Genomic DNA, 25,273 nt, shown 5'->3' with positions numbered 1-25,273 from the left:
CACACAAAAATACACACACACACACACACACACACACACACACACACACACACACACACACACACACACACACACACACACCTTGAGGTCCTGCTCCAGACTGCGTAACAGCTCTCCATCCACATGTCCACTCTGAGCAGCACGGAGGCTCCGCTGCTCGGCCTTGCGCAGCCGGTACTGGAGGATGCGGCAGTTCTTGTTGGAGCGGTCGAGCTCGCGCCGCAGCTCCTGCAGCTGGTACATCTCCTCCTCCAGGTAGCTGTCCCGCACCTCCTCCATCTCCGCACGCAGCTCGTCCACTTCATCCTGACACACACACACACGCACACACACACACACACACACATATGACAACATTTAAAATGTATATTTCTTCCAACACAAACTGTACACATACTGTACACAGAGGATAATATGTAAGTGTCTCCATAAAAGCAGTTCATCCTTTTCAATTTTCCTTGTATACAAATACCAGGAAACATACATGTAAACACACACGCCGACCGCGCACACACACACACACACACACACACACACACACACAGGACACATATACACATGATAACATGTCTATACATATAAACATATGCATACAAAAACCATACAAAAACCTTAGAACACACACATGACAATATATACAGTAGGTGCAGACATGTGGGAATACACACATATGTGCATAGCATGCATCTTTATTTTTATCCACAAGTAGGTCATCATGCCTATCGCACCTACAAGTCACTATCCACAACTCATTACACTATTATTACACTATCCCACCATAAGGACATGAGGACAATAGGATAGGGTGGTGCCCAGGGACGCTCAAGACTAGATGACCTGTGTATGAGGCGTCCAGAGATCCAGAGTGATGCTGAATGCATTGACTGGACAGAGGTGGGTCCTTTCCTTGAACCTTACTCACTGGGTTAACCAAGTAGGCCTCAGCCTTTGATATGCAATTAAAATCCATGGGCTCACACATGCTGAATACAAATGGTGCTAAGAAGTGTCATGAGAGCCATGAAAATGCACAGAATATGCGCAACGAGTACTTCTGCGCTCTTGATGCCATCACTGAGCCTTTGAGTGCTATCTAGGGGGCGGGAGGAGGTGTAGTGTAGCCTAACACATCTGGACGCTGAAGAGAGAGAGAGAGAGAGATGCCCCTAGCTTGGTGAAAGCACGCGGGCATGCAATTCCATGGGGACCAGACCATTACAAGCGCAACGGCCAAAGCCGATTAAGACAGGCTCTTCTTTACGGTCCGCCAGAGAGTGGAGATAAAGTTATGAAAATCCTGTTTGCGATATCTCTCTCAGAACCTATTTAATGCGACAAGAATGCGCAAAAAAACACATAAACTCAGATGACTGTCATTATTTGGGTTTAAATAGAATGGTAATATCTACTGCAAATTCTTGAATTGATTTACATCTCTCTGTGTGTTTTGGAGGCTTAATCTCATCATCGGGATAATTCAATCATAACTTTCATAAATGACGGGTAGCTTATTTGCGAATTAAGCTCTAACACGGCTGCTAACCTCTGATCTGTAAACCCGCTTAGTGCACTTCGTTGTCCAGATCACTGTTTTATGCATTTTATTCATCTAAGCAAATGATTCGTGATTATTCAAATTATTAAAACATATAGGCCCATATGTTTTAACGCATAAGGTCGACAACGTGGTTGTTCAGTTACAATTCTTTACGTAACCACTCACCTATTTTCGACAGGTTAGAATACAATAGGCCCCCACGGGATATATGAGTAGCATAGCATGTGTATGAGTGGAGAGATAATATAAGTGACAGAGGGTTCTGGTTGAATCGGCCTGACGCCAAGTCAAAAAGAAATCGAAGTTGACGCAGGTCGCCAGATGGTTTGTTCAGACCTAGTCAGACACGACACCTGAGCCCAGCAGTGAAAGTCATCAAGACATAAGAAAAATCACTGCGCAGGAACAGACACACACACTCACACAATCAAACACTCAAACACACACACACACACACACACAGGATTTAGTCTATCCGACTCACGTCAGTTCACTTGGATACGTCCAATGATGATCAACAGAACAATGTGTAACAAATCAGAATGCCCACTAATGGCTCAACCATACGTTTTAAACAACAGCACAGATCTACATATAACATTACAAAACGTCCTAACAAGGAACGCACGTCCCGGCTGTTTGTCGTTTTGTTTTCGGTGCTTACCTTGAGGTAGTCGTTTTCAGATCGTAGCTCCTCTATTTCCCTTAATAAATCCTCCTCTATTAATTCATTGCTGCGATCCAGTTTAAATTGTGCGCTCGCAGCAGCAGATTTGTCCTGCTTGCTTTTCTCGGCGTGTGCACCTGCACTGGCCGAAGCCTGAGACATGCCTCTCGCTCCGGGAGCCTCCACTGTGCGCAGCCGAGCGACTGGCGCCCCGCTCGCTTCTGAGGCTGACGCGGTCTGCTGCGGATTATCTCCCGCCACCACATGATCCCGTTCGCTGGACCCGGAACCGGTCCCTGATTCGGCGTCGCTGCTGGGCGCCTGTGCAAGTCTCTGTTCGTCGGAGAGCGGCTCGGATGGGCAGTCGGACAGGTCGGAGCTGCTGTCTGTCTGACCGACCCGACCGATAGTAGCACCGGTGGGAACACGGATGGGGGACCCATGGCCAAGGGGTCCATGAGAAAGTGGGGCTACTCTGCCCTTTTTGCTTTTGGCGAGGTGTGGACTGCTGTCGACCACTTTGCTGGCGGTTTTCGACTCTGCTGCCGCTACATGTTGCGTGACTTTAACGGCCTTTTTGGTCACCGAGGACTTGGGGTGACTTTTTGCCGGTGCGCACTTGTCCTTCGCCCCGGTTAAGGTTCGCCGTGAAAGACGACTCTGCGTGGCTAACTGCCCCGTGGGCGCTTGCTGCTTGTTGAGTTTGGGGGATTTTGGTACGATGGCGGTCGCCTTCGGAGAACGGGAGTGTGTATCCTTTAGGAAAGGTCTCGCCGGAGACGGGGCGCGATTTAACCGTTTCTTCTCCAGCTGGTGGTGACTGTGCGGTCTGGTGTCGTTGCCGGAGCCATTGGGACTCTCCATCATATCCCGCCACAGGCGTGGGGAGGCCGAGGGTGGACACGGTAAACCCTGAACTCAGGAGAATAACCCTGGCAGATGACACCAGCGACGCGGATCCCCTCTTTGGTTTGCCTTCTCATCACTCCAGATTGGTGCACGTATGCATAGACACATTCACACACACTCACGCATAGGCACAAATACACACACAGACGCACAGGCTCGGTCGTTTTTAGCTGTGCTTTCCCATTGCGTCTGTATAGGCTATTGAAGGCTGTATCCTATTGAGATCATCGGACTGTCATTGCATTCCCCTCTGCGGGTGTGTTCTCTCTCCTTTCAGGCTCCTTCAAGGAAATGCGGCGACAGATTCGGACAAGGGGAGCAGAACGTCTCGAGAAGATCCCCGCTCTCCTCCGGTCTGGTTGTAAACGTGATATCGACAATCCTTCGGAGGTCTTACATTTTACTCAGGTTGTCTTCCGTTCGTCCGTCTGATGTCGACCTCCTGGCTCCCCCCACTGTGGTCTCGTTCGTTCTCCCCTGTTTCTCAACCTGTCCGCGCGCTATCTGGCATGTAAAATCTGCACTCTGCCGCTGCGGTCTGCCTACCGAACGCCCGTGGCTTTTAGCGGGGGCGCATGCGCCTGTTTTTCACAAACACCGTACGCACTCGCTCCTCGCGCTTCAGCCTCCCCAGGTTCGCAGACACGCCTGCGTGCGCATGTGACAGAGAGACGCAAAACGCTGACACATACACGACACGCACGCTCTCACGGTAATTCAGGCACTCACCTACGGAAGTGAGAGATGTAACAGGAGCTCTCCTGTTGCCCCTCCATCTCTTCTAGTAGATCCTGAAACCCAGAAGAGAACAACCAATGCCTGCGGATAATGGTGATTAGCCACTCCTGAGGTGACCAGTCTCAGGATGAAGTGGACAGTCTGGAGATGGCTATACACACTTCACTCTCGTTTCCCTCCCTCACACATGACATGACAATGGTACAAGTAATAGCCTGAGCAGGTCAGTGTGTTAAGGTCGGGGTGAGCGAGCCACTTTTGACAGATGAAATGGTCCTCAAGGAACACTTCTGTGGAGCCACTGAAACGAAAACAAAACAAAATGTAAAGAAAAAGAGTGATCTGAGCTAACGTCATAAAATGGGTCTGTGGTGACACAACCCCTCTGTTGACGACCCTTGACCTTTGTTGTCTGTCTGTCGCTGTTGAAATGCCCACTACTGATATTTGGGCTGATATGCTGCTGAGACCTTCACACCAGGTCCGATTCTACTGCTTGATCTGGGTTGGGGGACCGATTCATATAAGTGCTGTGTCATGGCTTGATCTTCATCTGCAAATCGCTCTGGGTGGAGGGACACTGTGTTTATTCACTCTAGCCTAAGCAGGTCAGTGTGTTAAGGTCGGGGTGAGCGAGCCACTTTTGACAGGAGATGAAATGGTCCTGATGCTCGACCACTGCGCCACCCAGCCTAGAGCTAACTCATGTGACGCACCAAAGACGTCACCTTGGCCAGCTACATATGACACTCACCTGGTATGGTGCACCCCATTAGGCTACATCAGCACCCAGTGGGGGTAAATAGCTGAATATAACAACAAAAGGCTAACATGTTGAGGATGGGAATGAATAGCAGGGTTCCCACCGGCCATGGAATTTCTGGGATTCCATGACCCGTGGTATTCCAGACATGGAAAGTCAGAGAATTGTATCATTTTTGGGGCAAAGTCATGGATTATCAGGGAATGTAGTTTGTAGTTGTAGTTTAAAATTTACTTGCCAAAATACATTAATCATTCAAATATATTTCCATGCTCAATTGGTGTATATCTAGTTATTCGCTTGCTTGAGTAGCCCAACTTTGTTTATTCAATGCCCATTTATTCATCTCCCGCTCTAAAAAAGTGAAAGATTCTTGAACGCTACATGGCTGTTCTGAAATCATTGGTTGGCATATTGTACTATTCATTGTAAGTCATGGAAATTAAAGGGGGGGGGGGGGGGGGGTTCAGGGAAAGTCAGGGAAAAGTCATGGAATTTTACATTTCACTTAGAGTGGGAACCCTGGAATAGTGTCTGCATCTCTCTCTCTCCCTCTCTGTTGTGTGTGAACGTTTTTTTTTTTGGGGGGGGGGAGGTCCAAAACACCTGGCATTGCGTTTGCAGGTACTGTGGCAGCCATAGATTCTCCAGTCAATCATATTTTACCACTGGGAAATGTCCAGAGCATCTATAGCTTTTATTTCCTCCTCCAAGATTGATTTTGCCTCCACTAACTTGTAAGCCTACAGAAAAACAATCTGGAAATAGGCTAATGAGCAAATAAGAACAATTTCATGACAGACAGCCCCATGTGATTAAAGCTTTATAATGAGGATAGAGTCTTGTAAAATAACAATGGACAGTATTTGTCAAATCATGTATGTTTAGTGTATCTGCAGTATATCATTAAATACATGTAATTATATATATATATATTTGTCAGCGTAATTATCCCCTTATACAATGGTTTCCTCATCCTTGCATGTCAGAGAGCTCTGTTGCATGTAATGTAACAGCACCCTCTATTGTAGAGCAAGGGTTATTGCATATTGAGCCAAATGAAAAACGAGGGTGACACCACAGGAATCATTGGGCTAGATAATAAATATATATTTCATCTTTATTTGCACTTCATTAGTTAAAGAATGCCACAAAGTTATAAATATCACAAAACTGCTGAAAACATGCCGTCTATAAGAGATGTCTAAAGTCCACCTATTCATACAAACATTTTCAAAAGAGCCCGCTGTTTCAACAAGGGTTTGTACTGAATTTTTTGTTCCTTCTATTACAATTTCAATGACACATAAAAAAAGTCATATTTCAAAATGGGTGAGGGTAAGGCATGTCTGTACAATATGGAGAGAGAGAGATAGAGATAGAGAGAGTAATAGAGAGAGAGACAGACAGAGAGAGAGGAGTGCGAGTGCTTGTCCAGACTGGTTCAGACCAGGATCCAGTAAAACACCAGTTCTGGTCTGAATGGCCTGTGATAGTGGTGGGGGTGGCACACTTATTGCTAAATGAACAGGCTAACCCTTCATAAATCATTACATCAACACTGAGGCAGGCGGCTCACACGTATCACAACTGCATCATAATCAACAATCAAAATTCAAGTCCTCCTTAACAAGTGCTGTCCAACGGTGCAGAAAATTACAACTCAAGTTTTTGTAATGTTAACAAAAAGTCACTGATCTTGCAGCCATTTTGTTTCAAAGGGCTCAGCCAAACTGTCCAGTCGCTTTGTGTCAAAGCTTATTCAGCCGACAGCAGTCAGAAACTGGCTGGAGTTGATGTGCAAGCGAGCACCTGCCGTCCTGCTCTCCCATAACCAAAAATTAAAAAGCACTTTGTGAAACTTTAAAGTGAAGCCTCTTAACAGTGTACCTAGTCACATAAACACATGGCACAAACTGATGATGGCAAAATAACACTAGTCTGAGGTTAGCACATCTTCAACATGATGACAAAAAGACTTGGCAAAAAACAACTCAAGAGAAGAGACGAGAGAAAGTAGCTGACAAATAAAGATGATGGGTCATCGGGGGGGGGGCTAAACACCTTGCCAAGACAGTGTTAAAGATAAGTGTAGCTGAGATGAACCATGAGCTTCTCTGATTCTAAAATACAATGCAGGTCACCCACAGATCAGTTCCTCCACTGACAGGAGAGATGAGTTCCCATCCAACCCTCAACCCAAGTTAAAGAGGACATGAAACATCCATCTTGTGAAATATGCCAATTACATAGTGTCTCATGCCCACTTTATAGGGCAAACATCTCCACCAGGTTGTTCTGTGGCCCAACATCAGATTAAACATCTAAACACCAGCTACTCCCTTAACCTGTGGGGTGGGGTATGTCCATGTCCCGCATCGCGTAACACTGCAATAACTCCATTAGTAAATAAAAACAAAAACAGACAGATAAACAAACACAGATGCACCACAGGAGTCATTAGTGTTCCCATGGAGACGGTATCCTGACCTTAATTACTAAGCAGTCCACAGAGATATGTGCTTGGCATGATGGATGTTCAAAACGCACTGAAAGGCCACTCAACCCTCTTTGCCGAATCACTCTAAAGGCATGGTCTCATGCTTTCTTGATTTTTTGGGTTGTTCACAGGTTGCACTAGTCCATATCAACCAACCAACCAATCAAATTTACCAGTCCATGAATTGGCATATTTGTGCTGCCTTAGGGTCAAACCTAAGAGCAATAATGATACTAAAAAACACTAGGTATTCTGGTAGTCAAAGGAAATGGGCGGGCTTTCTTCCTCACGGAGGCAATCTCTGCATTGGAGCCAAATGAAAACAGAAGGAAAACCCTTAGATCACTGGACAGAGATCATTGAGAATGCTGCATTTCTTTACATATTAAATGTGCTTTTCCATACCAGTCACAATGTCAAATACTAGATGTGCAATCCACGGTTATGTAATGGCGACCCATTTCCCTTACATGCATTAAGCCTAGCCGTGGCCTAAGATGGAGATGGAGATTTACATTGAAATTTGCTTTTAGTGTAGGACTAGCCTGAAATGAACACCAGTGGTCAGATATCTGCCCATGGAAGACAGCGCCCAGACTACTTTAGAATCAGAGATGAGCCGCCAGTCACCCTGCAGGTCTTACAATCACAGCTGACTGAACCCAGCTCTGACCTGGAGTCTGAAGTCTCCCAAACCCTTTCAGCTGCACCTGGCTAAGTACGCTGCGAGTGATTGGGTGGTACAGCAGCTCCACGGGGGGCCCAATCTCTATCTGCTGGGATGGGAAGCAATCAGCATTTCACGCCTGATGACGTCATTGGCATCAGTACCAATTACACACCGTCGCTTGTGTCATCCATGTTATACTGTAGAAATACTGCAGTGAGACAGCTCTAAAATGCACTGGCCACATCAGTGACAGTGAAGGTCTGCTTTGGGGTGCGCTAATATTGCCACTGGTGTTTAGAACGATAAGCTGACACAGGCTTGCTTGATTGCGGATGACACTAAACTCAGAATGGCCAGGTGGACCCCCCAATAAGACTTGTAGTCGGCTAAGTGAAATCAGATTCGTATAAGCAGGCTTTACTGTGCTGCAGGGGCAGATCTGACCCCAATGCACTCTGGACTGGTGGCCATTAGCAGGTTGACCAACAGGTGTTTTCAAAAGAAATGTGCAATTGCATTTTCACAAGCAGATTTTCACTATATTAGGTTTGTAATTATAGGTGCATTTTTGGGGGTTTAACAACAACAAAGAGATGACTGCTCCCCTACTCTGACTTTGTGTGTTTCCTGGGTTTGATGGAGGCGGCCATTTTGCAGTGTGCCCTCCCATCACTACCATGAGACGTCTTTGTGCTTGGGGTTGAGTGGAGTTTCCTTCCATGCAACTAGAGAGCGTCGCCATGGAAACACATGACTCGTAAATATGACGAGTGTTTCCCAGAGAAACACCAGGCGAGTCCGAGTCACCTTTCCTTATGTGCATATGTTTTGCATTGTGGCACGTAGGCAAAGCTAGCTACAACGAATTGTAGTGCAAAAAACAGTTACAGGTCCAATCACAAACAAACAAATAAAAGAACCCATTTTTTGTCAAAGTACATAGAATACTGTTATGGCACAGGGCAAACTCAAGGGAGCTTAGGAGATGGCAACTATTAAGGCCCAACTATTGCCAATGCGCAACATAAAATGAAATACATTTCATTTTATGTTGAAATACATTAAAAAAAAAAAATCTTCCTCAAGGAACACTTCTGTGGAGCCACTGAAACGAAAACAAAACAAAATGTAAAGAAAAAGAGTGATCTGAGCTAACGTCATAAAATGGGTCTGTGGTGACACAACCCCTCTGTTGACGACCCTTGACCTTTGCTGTCTGTCTGTCGCTGTTGAAATGCCCACTACTGATATTTGGGCTGATATGCTGCTGAGACCTTCACACCAGCTCCGTTCTACTGCTTGATCTGGGTTGGGGGACCGATTCATATAAGTGCGGTGTCATGGCTTGATCTTCATCTGCAAAGCGCTCTGGGAGGAGGGACACTGTGTTTATCCACTTCTGTGCGGTTGACGTGACGGTAATCACTTCTTTAAGATAATATACTCACTTTGATCTTGAATCAAAGTCCGTCTCGGTTGATAACAACACCTCACCCGAGGGGGGCGCTGTTCTTAGGGGCCACGCAGGGCTGAGCAGGAGAGAGAAGGCGAGACAAGTGCATGATGAAACGTGCCTTCCCAGGGAATATCACACTCTGGCCCACACTTGGCCCACACCTGGCCTGCACCTGGCCCACGTCTAGGACAGATCCAATGCAGATCCAGATGAGCAGCATCATGTGCTGAATCCGTGTGAGTGGGGAGCTCTTGGTGAGCTTCATCCTCCAAAGAGAGGCCAGGCCATGGGCTGCCAACTGGATCACTTACAAGACATTTGTTCTTAATTCTCTTAAAGTCTCACAGAGGGCAGCACAGAATTGCAGGCTACTGTATGTGTGCACTGTGCAGTATGTGTGTGTATGTTTGTCTTGTGAAGTCGGTGTGTATCTGTGTATGTTTTTTTAGTGTGTGTCCGTGTCTGCATAGCGCATTTGTGTATATACTGTGGGTTATATGTTTAGTGTGTGTGTGTGTGTGTGTACATACAACTGCCAAGGGTGTGTGAGATTGGGTGTGATCATCTGCAAGGCACCTTGAATGGTACACCCAGCTGTGATGGATATGAGGTAGGCTGGGCATTGTGTGTGTGTGTGTGTGTGTGTGTGTGTGTGTGAGAGAGAGAGAGTGTGTGTGTTTTTATGCATGTCATTTCTGCATGTAACTTTCACCACTAATCAAGAAAGCTGACAGGTAGCGTGGAGCGTGCCTTGGAGGCCCTCTGTGGTTCTCTGCTGGTCAGACCTGTGAACTGCATGAACACAAGCTGAAACCTGGGATGGGCTGGGATCAGAGCAAGGACAGGGATTGAAGTGATTCTCTGGGTCACAGGGTCAAAGGTGTGAAGCGTAAAGGTCAATGTCAAGGTCACCGTGACACTTGAAGCTGAACATCAGGAGGCTGGAGACCACAATGATGCAACAGGGTCAGGAGGATCAGGGGGAATGTGTGTCGATATGTGAGTGTGTATGTGTGTGTGTATGTGTGTGTGTGTGAGTGTGTGTGTGTGTGAGTGAGTGTGTATGTGTGTGTGAGTGTGTGTGTGTGTGACTGTGCGTGAGTGTGTGTGTGTGTGTGTGGTCAGAAGGGGGTTGTATATGGGGTAGGTGTAATGGGGAGGGGATTTCAGCAGCAGCGGGTTCGAGGGGGGGTCAGCTCTGGAGGGACCTCAGGCTCAGGCTGCAGGGAGAGGACGCTGTTGGAGAGCTCTTTACTGGGGATCTCCAGAGGCATCTACGGAGAAAGAAATGTCAAGAAAAGTGTATCTGCATTCATTCATACAAACTGAAGAAACATATATCTGCATACATTCATACAAACTGAAGAAACATATATCTGCATACATTAAACCGAACACTCTTAACAAAAATAAGACGCAGATGCAGCCTCGCACAAGCTTTCTGGACAACCATCTGTTCTAACTGATAGACACATTTCTATATAAACGAGCTGTTATAGACCAATAGCATTAACAACCACAAACACGAAACACCTTCCAAAATGCACACACACACAAAGTATGTAGCATGATAAGCATGTTTTGACATAAACAAGACACAATCAAACACACACAGAGTTTCTTTAAACACACTGGTAAACACTCACTTTGCTGAGGATGTCGTCAACCAGCTTGTGGAAGATCTCGTCCACATTGAAGTTGTCCTTGGCACTCGACTCACAGAAGCGCATGCCAGATATCCTGGAGGCAAACTGATAAAAAACACACACACACACACACACACACACACACACACACACACACTTGTACTGGTCATTTTTGCATACAGTACATACACATTGCATACATATTATTTACCATGACACACAACTGCTTCCTCTCGACCCTGCTGTGTGTTATTCAGCGCTGTTCTTTAAAGATGCCTTTACAAAACAAAACAAACAAAAACACCACCATGAAGGCCATCAGTCTAATGAGGACTCTAGTGATGCGCGGGTCAGGGTTTTTTATATCCTGCGTCCACCCGACCCATTTTGGAGATCCAATCCGCCCCGCCCACCCCGACAATATACATGTTTAACATCAACCCAAACCCGACCCACAAATTCCTAATTTTAACGATGTGTGGTTGCATCAATATCATGTAGCCAAAATGAATGTTAGCCTACATTACTTCAGAAGACATTCATGTAGGCTACCAAATAAATAAATGCAGTGCAGTCAATGTAGCCTTGTCTAAAACGTTATGGCTATGTTAAACTGGAAACGGGAAAAGTCTGGACTTCAAAACAAAGTAGCCACCATCCTCTCTCTCTCTCTTCCTCCCTCCCGCCCTCACACACACACACACACACACACAGGCACGTGTGCACTCAAACCCACGCCTTAACATTTCTTACCTCAGCTCTCTGCTTTAAACTTGCGCAAAGTAGCGTGCCAATATTAGACTACTCTTCTTGCTGACCATCAGATAAGTTTCAATGTTGTCCTAAACGGTAGGCTACCGACTGCAACTTAGCAACAATTAATAAGGATTTTGGCAGCACAATATATACAGACTATAAACTAAACACAATTGGCCTACAGGCCAGTGTTAACATCTGTGGAGTGTGGCAACATGCGTGGAAATAACTCACGCAACAGCAGCAGAGGACTCTATTACCTCTGGAGGTTATGTTTTCACAAAACTATGTAAAAACAATTGGCCTAATTTTCATGAAACTTGGACCAAGGTAGAACCGGTTCACTTTTGGGGAGCCAGTATGAATTTAGTTTCGCTTTTGCAAACGTTGCGAAACATGGCATTTGGCCTTGACAGAGGTCTGCATTCTCCAAGTGCCCATCCAGTTTCACTTTGTCATTTCTCTGTTTTTTAGTTAGGCTAGCTTTTTTTGCTTGTGTTTGCATTGCTATTCTGCCCAAAAAGTGGTATTTGTGTGAATCAAGGAAACGTCCTGACAGTCTGAGGAATGTCTGGGACAGGATTTCATCTCAAGCACACTCACAGTCAATACACCCTGCCCTCAGGGCTTGAAGAGGAAGGGGGAGTAACACACTTCAATCTGGCAACCACAACATTCACAGCCCAGTTTGCCACCCCAAACACTCACTCTCCAGTTTGGCAACTGCAAGACTAGCTTCCCGATCTGCCAACCCAATCAATATATATTATATATATATATATATATATATATATATATATATATATATATATATATATATATATATATATATATATATATATATATATATATATATATTATTAGGGCTGTCAATCGATTTAAAAAATTAATCTAATTAATTACATACTTAATCGCATATATAATTTTTGCTGTGAAAGTATTTTAAATATTTAAATTCAAATGAATCATTGAATAATCAGCATTAGTGACATTAAAACATCAAAAACTCTTTTATTATTATTTTCAATGTAATATTATTATGACCGCCGCGCAGCGAAGCGGCGGTCATATAGGTTTAGTCAGATTTGTTTTTTCTTTTTCTTTTTCGCATGCCCAAATTTCCGTCAATGATTCCCGGGACACTGAAAGACCGGGGTACACGAAACTTGGTGGGCATGTAACCCCACATGGATAGCATGGAACCATCGTTTTTCGTTTTGATCTGTAGCCCCCCCGCTGGACTGGACCCCCGAAAGGAGGGTAGGGCAGACACAGTTTTCTGTGAATATCTCGAAAACCGTAGGGTTTAGGAGGACCATTTTTTTTTTGTATGTTGATCTCAAGGGGCCATGTCAACCCATTCCATAACCACTCATTTCATGTATAGCGCCACCTAGTTAAACACAAAAAAGTAAAAATGAGTTGTTGTAATTGAAGGTATCTGTGACCTAACATAGTTAAAACTGCACGAAATTGGAATTGTAGGATCATTATGACACCCTCTGTATGCACGCCAAGTTTTGTGGAATTCCGTTCATGGGGGGCCACACAATAAATTAATTTATGTTACTATACACCAACTGGCCTGTAGGTGGCCGGAGACAGTTTTCTGTGAATATCTCGAGAACCGTAGGGCCTAGGAGGTCCACCTTTTTTATGTATGTTGGTCTTAAGGGGGCATGTCAACCCATCCCATTACCACTTATTTCATGTATAGCGCCACCTAGTTAAAAATTAAAAAGCAAAAAATTAGGTGTTTTCATCACAATATCTCTGGCTGACAAGGTCAAGACTGCACGAAATTAAAAGTGTAGGATCATTATGACACCCTCCGAATGCATGCCAAGTTTTGTGTACTTTCGTTCATGGGGGGCCTTACAATAAAATAATTTATGTGTACATTTAGTGACGTACACCAACAAGGATTCCCGGGACACTGAAAGACCGGGGTACACAAAACTTGGTGGGCATGTACCCCCACATGGATAGCATGGAACCGTCATTCTTCGTTTTGATCTGTAGCCCCCCCGCTGGACTGGACCCCCCGAAAGGAGGGTAGGGCAGACACAGTTCTCTGTGAATATCTTGAGAACTGTAGGGCCTAGGATGACCAATTTTTTCCGTATGTTTGCCTCCAGGGGTCATGTTAACCCATTCCATGTGCACACATGTGCATAAACAGATACACACGCACACACATACATTTACAGTAATCATACGTATGACACATACTCACACAGTAGACATATGTACGCATGCATGCACATGCACAAACACACATACGCAGGCAAACACACAAGCACGCACATACACACACACACACACACACACCCACACACATAAACATAAATTTGTACACGCACACATGCACATAATTCAAGAATTTTTCCCGTCATCTACTCCCTGAATTTTTGGTCATTGATACCCGGGACACCGAACCACCGGGGTACATGAAATTTGGTGGGTATGTAGCCCCACTAGACTTTTACGGAAAAAATTTCATTTCGTCCCCGGGGACCACCACCAGCCCCCCCCCCACCCCCTGGGCTGGGCCCCCCGAACCGCAAAAAAAAAAAAGTTTTTCCTAAATAACTACCTGAACCGTGGCACTGAGGATGAACAATCTTTTATGGTATGTTGGTCTCAAGGTCCCACATCAACCTGGCTCATAATCACTCATTTGTGATTTGCACCCCCACCCCCCGGTAAAAAATGAAAATGCAATATTATTCTGCTTTAATTGCCCCTATCTTCAGTTAAGATGTTCAGAACTGCACCAAATTTTATGTGTATGATTGACCTGGCATTCTCTGGGGGTATGCCAAGTTTCGTAGAATTTCATCCATGGGGGGGTCTAAAAAAATTAGGTTATGTGTACATTTAGTGACTGTACACTCATTGGCCTGTAAATGGCGGTGCACACATATACACATGCACACACACAGGCACCCACATACTATCGGTATTAGAACGGCCAATACATAATTACAAATTCAGTAGGATTAAAAGAAAGCCAAAATAAATATTCATCATCATCATCATGGCTGCATTTTCAGTATTGGCGATAAGTAGTCGTTTGTCCACTAGATGGAGCATTGTTGCAGTGAGACGTAATTTTGTTGGAAGTTAAAAGTGGGTTGGAAAAAACAATGGACGCTTCCTACAAGGACTGTAATTTACCGCAGCGGACATCTAATAAGGATAGGACGATGTTCACATGAAGTGTAATTCCCATTTCTTCTTGAAGCCGAAATAAATCTGAGGATGTTTATCGGACATGCTTGGTTTTTACTGCAGGTACGTTAATCTTGTAATATCAATAAGGACCTAGGTAATGTTACCGTTAGCATTAGTTGAGTGATGGAGGCATTTGATTGATTGCATTTGTAGAAAACTATAAATGCGGTTATACCAAGCAAATTGATAGCAGCACTGTTTGTATCTTTCGACTGTCATTTATTGCACGTGCTACAAAATCATTCTGTGCAATGGAAGATTTACCAACCTTACACCGGTCTGATACAGTTTTGCCTATACATGCGTGAGACTGAGACGCCTGTTTATTTTGTTTTAAGTGCGTGCATGGTGTGAGAGGGGAATCGATGTGCTTTGATTACAGCTTGGTAGTTGTAGTCTTGTGAAATTAAAAAGCACGTGTGTGTGAAGTATCCAAACAATGACACCTTCATTTCATTATGGCTGCTTTAGCAACACACCTTAAGCTACTGTGTAGTGGGTCCCATCTAGAAGTGGCTACTTCATTCGCGCTTTCCTTGACTCATGGAGCTGCTTGAATGTTATTACAATTTTTCGCCACGATATGGCAGTTTAAGTCCGCTTGATACTGTAAGGCGTAAGCCATTGGTTTCCAAAGGAGATTTTATTTGTGTCGCCAGCATAGCCTATTGACAATTTATGTTGTAAATAGGCCTACCTTATAATCCTACCTGTAGCTTAGGGAAGCTAACAGCTTTCTATTAGGATCTAGTTTGTTAGTTACCGTTTTGTCATAACTCCCTGATGCATTTTTGCATTTAGAATAGCCAGAGCGTGTATATCTCAATCGGAAAATTAAACAATATCGGGTGCCTATGGACTAGGCTGGGTGAACCCAGCCTGATCTGCCCGCTATTTATTTTTTGATTTCTTAAAAGATTGAGCTTGGTCTGATGAAAGCCAGACTAGCCATGGACCTCAGTTACACAATGCAAGGGAACATGAATCAGCCTATATTTGCACGAACAATAACGGACAAAAGCTCTTCAACTTTGGCCCGTTAAAATGTGTATGAACAGTCTAGCGACGCATTTCATCACATGTCAGTTATTTGCACCACTGGTTAGATGTAAAACAGCATTTCGTTTCAGACTAGGCTACTGTTACTTAATTTGTGCATTAACAATAACGTTTCAGACTACTGTTACTTAATTTGTGCATTGACAATAAAGTATTACATGAACTAAAGATGACTAAAATCTTATGTAGAAGAAGAAACATTCACAAAAAATCCATCCATCCAAAAATGACCTTTGTTTTTGATAGCTGTTGAAAACGGCATGGAACTGACAGAGATGTTTTTGTTTATAAATACACAAAAAATAAATAAATAAATAAATAAATAAATAAATAAATAACATTATGCTGATACCTTTTGCTTTTCCCAAATACAATGTAGCCTACAGGTGTAAGTGACCTTTCATCAATCCAGTTGCAATGGATGAACTGTGATGAACTGCCCTACTTGTGATTGTTTAGAGATTTTAAAGGTTTTATAACAATGCTACATCTTCTTTGGCTATTCTACAATCTATTCACCTTTTCAGCACCAGTAGGCTACTTTCTGTGCAGCCGCACACACACACTCAGGCATGCCAAACAAGCATACACAAAAGTTTCAAGAGTGGGGGATGGAGTAAAATATGGAGACAAATTGAAGTGTGATTTATTTTCGCGGAACGGATGTACAGGACTGAGCGGCGGTCATATTTTGTACCGCTATGCGGTACATCTAGTTTTCACTGTAATAATTGCCATAATAATCTATGATATGACCTAATATGCTGAGGAAATTAATTCAAAGTGCTTCAAATTAAAATAAATTCAAAATAAAGTGCTTCGGGAAGATGTTTTTTTTACATACAAGGCATTTCAGGCCACAGATATAACCTAGGGGACACAATGAAAATAAATGAATACTCCCCTCAATGTCAACACTTATTTCTTTGCATTGATGTGCGACTATAGAGTTGGTGAACTCCGGTGATATGCAAATTCCTTGCTGCAGACATTGCAGAGGACTTTTCAACACTTATCAACACCATCAGGCCGTTTTTTAAAAGTAAATGTTCCAATCAATGATCCAAGCAGCACGTTTTCTTCTCTCTCCTTCATTTTACAGTCTAATTTTTACTGACTAGAACGGTTCGGGGTCAAAGGTCATACGGAATCGATTAATCTGCACTAATTTTTTTAATCAGTTATTTTTTCTCAAATTAATTAATCGAAATTAATCAGTTATTTTGACAGCCCTAATATATATGTGTGTGTGCATATATAAATATATATGTGTGTTTGTGTGTGTGTGTGTACTCACCCTCTCTCCCTGCTGTCGTGTGATGGCCCTGTCCGTCTCACAATCCAGCTTGTTCCCCACCAGCAGAAGCTCAGCTTCCTCAGACGCGTACTGCAGGGGTTAGAGGTCATCAGTCTCTCTCTGGACAGGGGCCCGTAATCTTCCTCTTATATCTCATCTCTCTCTCTCTCTCTCCATAAAAATACAGAGCCATGACCTCATTGACGTGACAATGATGTTGAAGGATAGAAGTTGAAAGCAAAATAACTTTCACTACGGTCTAGTTGATTTTTTCCCTCCATCTCACTGTAGCTACAATGCTGATGCAATTGTAAATGTAAGGCTCATGCACATATCTATGGGCCCTGTCATTTAACATGGACTATTCATCCCTATCGGAAATGTACACATTTACTTGCATTGCGTTATATATAGACAATAGCGGTGAAAAATAAATGATTCTGTTCAGTATTGCGATATTTTGTGCACGCAATTACATTATATCGATCCAGTACCTCAAAGTATCGCAATATTTAATTATATAATTTAATTATCTATTTTATTTGAGACGGGTTTACTCTGATAACATTAAATTTGCTTAATACGGCCACAAGGTGGCGCTTGTTGTGGCATTTTGGTGTTGTGCATTCAACGGCAATTTCAAATAAAGAAGGCTTCGCAATCACAACCTGTTATACACGGTGCTCTGTCTTCTTTCCCCTTTCACAACGAAAGTGTGGGTGTATTTCGGTTTTCAACAAAAAGCGAATAGTAAGGACCTTGACATGTACCATGCCATGACAAAGTTTTTGCACTTCAGTTAAAGTATAGAACATACTGTTGTTCACAGAATTAAATGTGACATTTGAAGTGAGTTGAACAGTCTTATTTTCCTTATTTGTTGTAATGCCTTTGAATAATATTGGAGACATTAATCACAATACAGTATATCGCAGAATCGAATCACAATACTTGTTGTATCGTAATAACTTAAGAATCGCAATAATATCGTATTGTGGCCCAAATATCGCAATAGTATCGAATCGTCAGATTTTTGCCAATTCCCACTCCTAATGGACAAATATCACATTTTGCTGTGCTAATATACATCAAAATGTCTACGCATAGCTTGATGTGTTCATGTCTGTGCACCTAGCTCACCTGGACTATGACAGGGACCTTGGACTTAACTATCATCATTTTTATCCACAGACTTCCACCTCTGAGTGTCCAGCTCAGTATAGGCAGAAGGACTCTCACCTTGTCAATCATCTTCATCCACTTGGGCAGGTCCTCAAAGGTCTCCTGCTTGGTAATGTCGTAGACCAGCACGATGCCTTTGGCCCCTCGGTAGTAGGCCGACGTGATGCTGTTGAAGCGCTCCTGTCCCGCTGTGTCCCTAAACAAATTAATCAATCAACAAATCAACCAACCAATCAATCAATTAATCAATCAACAAATTAATCAGTCAATCAGTGTGATAATCAGTCAAAGCCAGTAATTTAGTCCTTCAATCCATCAATCAATCAATTAGTCAATCAACGGGTCAATCAATCTGTTCATCCACAAACCATCCAATCAACAATCAAACATCCTTCACAGTTTATCAGTCAATTATTTGATCTGGAACCTGTTTATCTGAACAGATAAATCGTATTGTTGTATTTTGACAATACAGGACCACAACGGGTTAGCATTATTTATTTATTTTCTCTATATATCAAATCTGAAATCACAAGTGAAAATCAGCCCACAGACCTGCAGCATTGTGAATGTGAATGTAAATGTGAATATAAAATCTGAATCAGTTTGCTACTAAATTGCTTGCAGAACCCTATAGTTGTTATTTAGCTCCATCAGAAGAAGAACAGGTGAGAGGTCAACATCAACTCCAGATCACCATTAGAGTGGAGTGACTACCTGACCATGTACAGTCTACAGTACAGACTGATAAGAACGTTTTATCATAAAGGCCATAAAGTGACATGGGATTCTCAACCAGATGATGGGTCAGTTCTGCATCCACTGTACCTTATTCCAGCCAGTCCCTAGCCCAGCCTGAAAGAACAGGAAATTATGTCTTGATGGACAACATGGAGAAGCGTCAAGCAGCAACAAAAGTGGTTAGTTGAAGGGTGGATACGGAGCAAAGGAAGATGGGACAGCCAGCCATGAGTGAATGTGTGACAGAGACACATACATGGCATGTGAGAAGGAGGGGAGGGGGTATGGTACTATGGGGTCCTATGCTTAACTGTCTTTGTGTGTATACATGCAAACATGTGTGTGTGTCTGTGTCTGTCTGCCTGTATGCAAGCATGTGTGCGTGTGTGACTATGTATGAGAGTTCAGGAGGAGTGGAGGGGCTGTTAGAAACAGAACAGACACTCATGCAACGTGCATAAAAACAGATATGCATGCTGCTACCCCCAACACACACACGCACGCACGCAATTCCCAATCAATCATCAACAGAACTGAAAATCACTTGGCTACAAAAACAAAACCAGTGGCATCTGTACACTGAAATGGAGGCTCCCTGAGAGAGAAGATATCCCCACAATGACAGGAAGGGACTGAGGGGAAAACGCCTCACCACACCAAACTGCTTTATCATTACCTCTGCCAAGGAGGTTATGCTTTCGGTGTGACTTGTCATTTTGTCTTTCTGTGCAGGATCATGCAAAACAAAATACTATCCAGATTTTCATGACATTTGGTACCATTGGCCAAGGAGGGAAAAAAACAAATGTTGAGGCAGCCATAACTAACAGGGTGGCTTCAGCTTGAATAATTTAGTATTTAGCAGCCATGGCCTACTGGTTAGCACTTCGACCTGTAACCGGAGGGTTGCCGGTTCGAACCCCGACCAGTAGGCACGGCTGAAGTGCCCTTGAACAAGGCACCTAAACCCTCACTGCTCCGCTGTTGATGCAGGCAGCTCACTGCGCCGGGATTAGTGTGTGCTTCACCTCACTGTGTGTACACTGTATGCTGTGTGTGTTTCACAAATTCACGGATTGGGATAAATGCAGAGACCAAATTTCCCTCGACGGGATCAAAAGAGTATATACTTATACTTTAGGCTTTTGGCGGAGGTCTGTGATTGCTGAGTGTCTTATTCTATTGTGGCTTCTGTAGTTTCAGGGGGTCCAGAGGCAGTCAAGTCTCTCCTCTAATTCAGAGAGACGCCTTCTCAATAGACAGAAGGGTGTGATGGAGCAGCAGAGACGTGGCCACCTCAGAGACATGGGTTTGAAAACTCTGACGTTGTAAGACTGTGCTGGCGCTTATGATAAAAGCCTCAACTAAACACCACTTGGCTTACTTTACAGTCAAACTTCTTATATCACCAAGAGTCGTACGTTATGCAATCATACACTGCAATCACACAGAAATCATATTTCTGCTGTCCCAATCTAGAACCTGCTTACTTAAACATCAGGGGATAGAGCTGCTGTAACCCTAGGACAGATACAAGGGCACAGGTTCCCCAAGGGATGCGGAGTCAGCTATATTTGACAGCTGAGTCACTCCTACAACCAGGACTGCGCTTCTTTTAGGCCTCTTGGAATTGCAAGTGTCACACCATGGCTGTCACGATATCCTTCATATTTTCATTGCGTTGAATGGATGGATAGATCCATAGTAACTTTATCAATCCCTTAAGGGGAAACTAATTCACTAGTGTGCGTCCTCAAAAAATGAAAATAACACGTCCGCAAGACGCAATATTCACATGACCACTGGACTTTAAAACTGAAATAATATCAAATAATAACTATGAAAAAACAGATATTTCACAGACCATGGTTTTGGAAGCAGAAATATTTCACAGACCTTGGTTTTGGGACCAATTCATGATATATATCCAGGATTTAAACAAAACGGTTCAGCAACAAACTTATCTGATTTGACACGGAATGACTCAAATAGCTGTATGATGTCCATTCCTCTCCTGGGGTAACACTGAGCACAGACATCCTCTAAGTCTCATTTCTCCTCCTGCACTCATCCTGACGCAGGAGGATGGGGGTTTGGTTTATCAGTGACGGTCCTGACTATGACTGGACACAGGGTTGCATGGTCCAGACACAGACAGGAAGTTAGACATGCAGGAAGATTGAGTCGGTGTCAAGGCTTCCTGTTCCTCTCAGTCATTCATTCACTCACTCACTGACCCACTCATTCATTCGTTCACTCACTCACTCACTCACTCACTCACTCATTCACTCACTCACCAGATCTGCAGACGGATCTTCTTCCCACGCAGCTCCACCGTTTTGATCTTGAAGTCCACCCCTTGAGAGAGAGACAGAGAGGAAGATATAAACACAAACAGAGGGGAGGGGGAAAAGAGAGAGACAGTGGGGAAATACAGAGAATGTGATAGAGCAGATATGGTTTGAACAAGAAGAAGAGAGAGACAAAAAAATACAGCAGAAGACACAAGAAAAAGAAAAGGAGCAAGGGAGGGGAGGGAGGGAGGAAGAGAGAGAGAGAAAGAGGAGAGAGAGTGGAGAGAGAGTGTAGAGTGAGAGCGAGAGAAAGAGAGAGAGAGAGAGAAAGAGGAGAGAGAGTGTAGAGTGAGAGCGGAGAGCGAGAGAGATAGATAGATAGATAGATAGATAGATGAGGATATAAGGACATAAAAAGGACATAAAAGAGAGAGTGAGACAGTGAAAGACAAGTCAGAGGGTGGGGGAGGCATGAGGAGGCAAAGTGAGTTTTCATCTGCAGCGCTGGCAGCAGAGCGTCAGAGGGCTAAGGGCCAGCTCAGGGCCGGCCCCGGCTCAGGTCTGTAGCAGAGTTGGACTCTGCCGCTGTCTGCTAAGAGACACCTCATACACATACATTCCTCTGAGCTGGAGCAAGATGCCACAGACAGAGCGAGCCATGGAGATGGAGAGATGTGGAGAGAGAGAGAGAGAGAGAGAGAGAGAGATCTCTTATGAGCACATCCTGGCATATCGACCACCCCCCTTCTTTTCCACTGTAAATAAAGGATCAGTGAACTTCAAGGGCACTTTCATCTAAAATAGAATAAATGAAAGTGAAATATATTTGGAAGCGTACTGGGCTGGACTGCCCCTCTGAAATGAAGCCCAACTCAAACACAAACCGAAACACAGGCTGGATTATTGAGACAAACCATGAGAAACTTCTGGAAATTGGAGATGTTGTTCACATTCACTTCCTCTGCCTGGCCCTAAATAAATAAAGGAACAGGGGGTGAGAACACAGGAGTGTTCCTTCACTCAAAGCTAAGGGGGGGTGGGGGGAGCGGCATCCCGACCTCATGTGGTTCCAGGTTTCCACGGTTGGAGACCCCACTTTGGTTCCGACTGTTTCCCGATGTCACCCCCAGGTCTCAATGCCACAGGTTTCCGGTCATTCTCGAATCTCTACTGTCCTAGCTTCATAAAGCCCCCTCAAAATATAAAAAGGGAGGCTAACAAATCCCTTGGCTCTCTGTCCTAGCAGGTGGATCAGCTGGAGGAGGCCCATGGAAATTCTGGGAAATGATGGTGATCATGTGACTGATGCTCATGTGACTGTGTGGCGTCGTGAGACTTCAGCTGTGTCACCGGCATGAGTGAGCAGAACTGGGAGGCCGACCATAGCAGCTGTGTGCAAGCACTATTTCGGGAAGGAGATTTGTGAAGGGAGCTGGCTGTGTTGGGGCATGTGTGAGTGTGTGTGAGTGTGTGTGTGTATGTTTGAGTGTGTGTGTGTGTGTGTGTGTGTGAGTGAGTGTGTGTGTGTGTTTGATAGAGAGAGAAAGAGAAAGAGACCCCCTTCTCTCACAGCTGCCGTGTAATCACCCTGTGTATGTGTGTGTGTGTGTGTGTGTGTGTGTGTGTGTGTGTGTGTGTGTGTGTGCGTGTATGTTTAATCTTCTGATCTGAGACTAGCACAACTATGTGGGGTGGGGGGCAATGGCAGTAAGTGTCCATTTCTGTGCACGCAGGCAGACGAGCAGGCAGGAGGATCCTCTTACAGAGCCATGGGTTGCACAAGACTGCTGAGGGCTGTGCTTTATGCGATCTGAGAGGTCCATCACACCAGCCTCCACTCCTGCAGTCAGATGGTTGTACAATGTATGGTGGTGGTGATCCCCTGAAATCCCCTGACCCAAACATCTCCTCATAGGAGAACATTCAACAGTGCTGGATGGATTCTTCCTAGCCTTTTCATCACAAGAGTGCCTATAGTGTTGTTGAGATGACCCACATGAACTTCACATGTAAAAGGATCCTGTGGTATAGGCCTAGCTGACACTAGTTATGGATAGACAACAGATAATAGCCACAATCTGATTACTGATCAATCTGATCAGCAGGGGTTGCATTTAAATCACACACAGCCATGGTTCAGCTGTAACAACTAAATGGCATGGCACTGATACATATTTGACTGATGCATTGATCTTGGCCTTTCTGCATGAATTGGCTGGTAATGAGACTCACAAGTTTGAGCTCATGGGCCTAGCTTGCATAGGAACAGTAGACTGCTGTCTACCAAGCAGAGTTGGAACCGTTGACAGGTTACGATTCCAGGCATGCCTCTGTCAGGCCCATATCATGCTGGCGGCAGTACTTAATTGGATAAATATATGACTGCATCAGTGCAGAACTGGTTTGCAATGAATCGTTTTCAAAAGGGCAAGGTAGGGCAAATTCAGCAATTTATAACAGTGTAATGCCATAAAAAGCAGAGATTATCTTTAACATAGATCTAGACAAATGATCTGACTGCCATCTACTGATTCCACGTAAGATGTCTTGCCCAGGTTAGTCTAATAACTACAGGGATCTAAAGCTACGCGTGCCTGTATGAAGGCCACACACACAACAGAATGGTGGGCCCGGGGTGTCTCGTCGACGTCTGTTGTTGCGTTCTCAGGTTGCCAATGTTTTGAACACACGCGAGTAAGTAAACACCTCCCTGACGCGAGAGTGCCGTTTAAAATCTCATGCCTTGACTTGTACTGGGACACTGAAAGGTCAAATCTACAAGTGAATATATAACTTGATAGTTCTGCCTTCAGTTATTGTTTGCAACAGTGAGATCCGACTGTTTAATGTTTGCGTCTGAAAATTAATACGGCAACATATAATTTGTCACTCTGGTGTTTGACTGTCAACTGACGTGAAATGTTAATGTCAGCTAAAGAGTTATGGAATTACCGGGCACACGTTGCAGCTAAAGATTAAAAGTTCTCCAGTAGTTTCTGCCTGATTGACAATAACTAACAGAAACCTAAAACATCCGTCAACCTAGCTTGCTAACTTTCAAGCTAACTTGCACACAGATAAAGACGATGACAGCTACTGTCGCTAGCTAGAATGCATTCTACCAGGACAACGTTCATGCTAGCCTTTTGTGTTTTCTTACCAACAGTTGACTTGCAGGCTGTACAAAACGTGTCATCTGTGAACCTTTCCATTAGGCTGGTCTTACCAACCCCCCTGGAGCCAATGATGATTATTTGAAGTTTATAGTCGGCCGGTCTAGGTGGCATCTTCTTGCGCCGAGACTGAGCTCCGGTGAGAGCGGGGGATGCATTGGCGGAGCCCCCGCTAAAGCCACTTCCACCGGCCCTCCGCTGAATCTCATACCGCGAATCCATCAATAATTCCACATCTGGGTCACGTATTGCACGTTAAAATCAACAAAGAAAGCGTCAAAAGACTTTAAGTAACTTTCTGTAATCCTGGAATCCGACTTCACCAAAGTTTTGTTCTTCAACACAGTGTTGTCCTAGGTTGGGAATGGAGACTCTTCATTACGTCATCTCTTCACTGGACGCTTCCGGTTCCGTCGCATTCCAATGGGAAGAAGCATGACAGATAAAGGTTTTAGGCATATGTTTTAGGCTATGTTTTAATGAAAACAGCAATATTCACCACTATATTATACTATACTACTATAACTATATTCACTCTAATATGAGACTATTGTGCCTTCTGCACAAGGGACACTGTTGTTTTGAGATGTAACTGGCTGGAGAAGAAGATTAAATACATGCTGAATC

At 44.1% G+C, this 25,273-nt stretch overlaps 2 protein-coding genes across 6 annotated transcripts in view; both read right to left on the bottom strand.

Annotated features, from left to right (window-relative positions):
• LOC121720756 (microtubule cross-linking factor 1) overlaps positions 1-3,749 on the bottom strand; it is a 70,751-nt gene extending 67,002 nt beyond the window's left edge. For all 5 annotated transcript variants that reach the window (XM_042107191.1, XM_042107272.1, XM_042107335.1 and 2 more), the window contains exons 1-2: positions 2,223-3,749; positions 82-306 (exon numbers count right to left, since the gene is read on the bottom strand). In XM_042107191.1, coding sequence (XP_041963125.1) covers positions 82-306; positions 2,223-3,092 — 1,095 coding nt within the window. In that variant the 5' untranslated portion in view covers positions 3,093-3,749. The remainder of the gene's footprint in view (positions 1-81; positions 307-2,222) is intronic.
• Positions 3,750-5,737: 1,988 nt separating this feature from the next.
• On the bottom strand, positions 5,738-25,040 carry rab12 (RAB12, member RAS oncogene family). Its single transcript, XM_042107876.1, has 6 exons — positions 24,634-25,040; positions 21,477-21,537; positions 18,496-18,634; positions 17,257-17,346; positions 10,908-11,012; positions 5,738-10,535 (listed from the first exon to the last, which is right to left on the bottom strand). The coding sequence occupies exons 1-6, from the start codon at positions 24,866-24,868 to the stop codon at positions 10,428-10,430; spliced, it is 738 nt and encodes a 245-aa protein (XP_041963810.1). The 5' UTR covers positions 24,869-25,040; the 3' UTR covers positions 5,738-10,427.
• Between the last annotated feature and the right edge of the window lie 233 nt (positions 25,041-25,273).

Source organism: Alosa sapidissima, chromosome 1 (assembly GCF_018492685.1).
Source record: "Alosa sapidissima isolate fAloSap1 chromosome 1, fAloSap1.pri, whole genome shotgun sequence".
Classification (NCBI taxonomy): domain Eukaryota; kingdom Metazoa; phylum Chordata; class Actinopteri; order Clupeiformes; family Clupeidae; genus Alosa; species Alosa sapidissima.
This window is presented reverse-complemented; position numbering and strand designations above follow the sequence as displayed.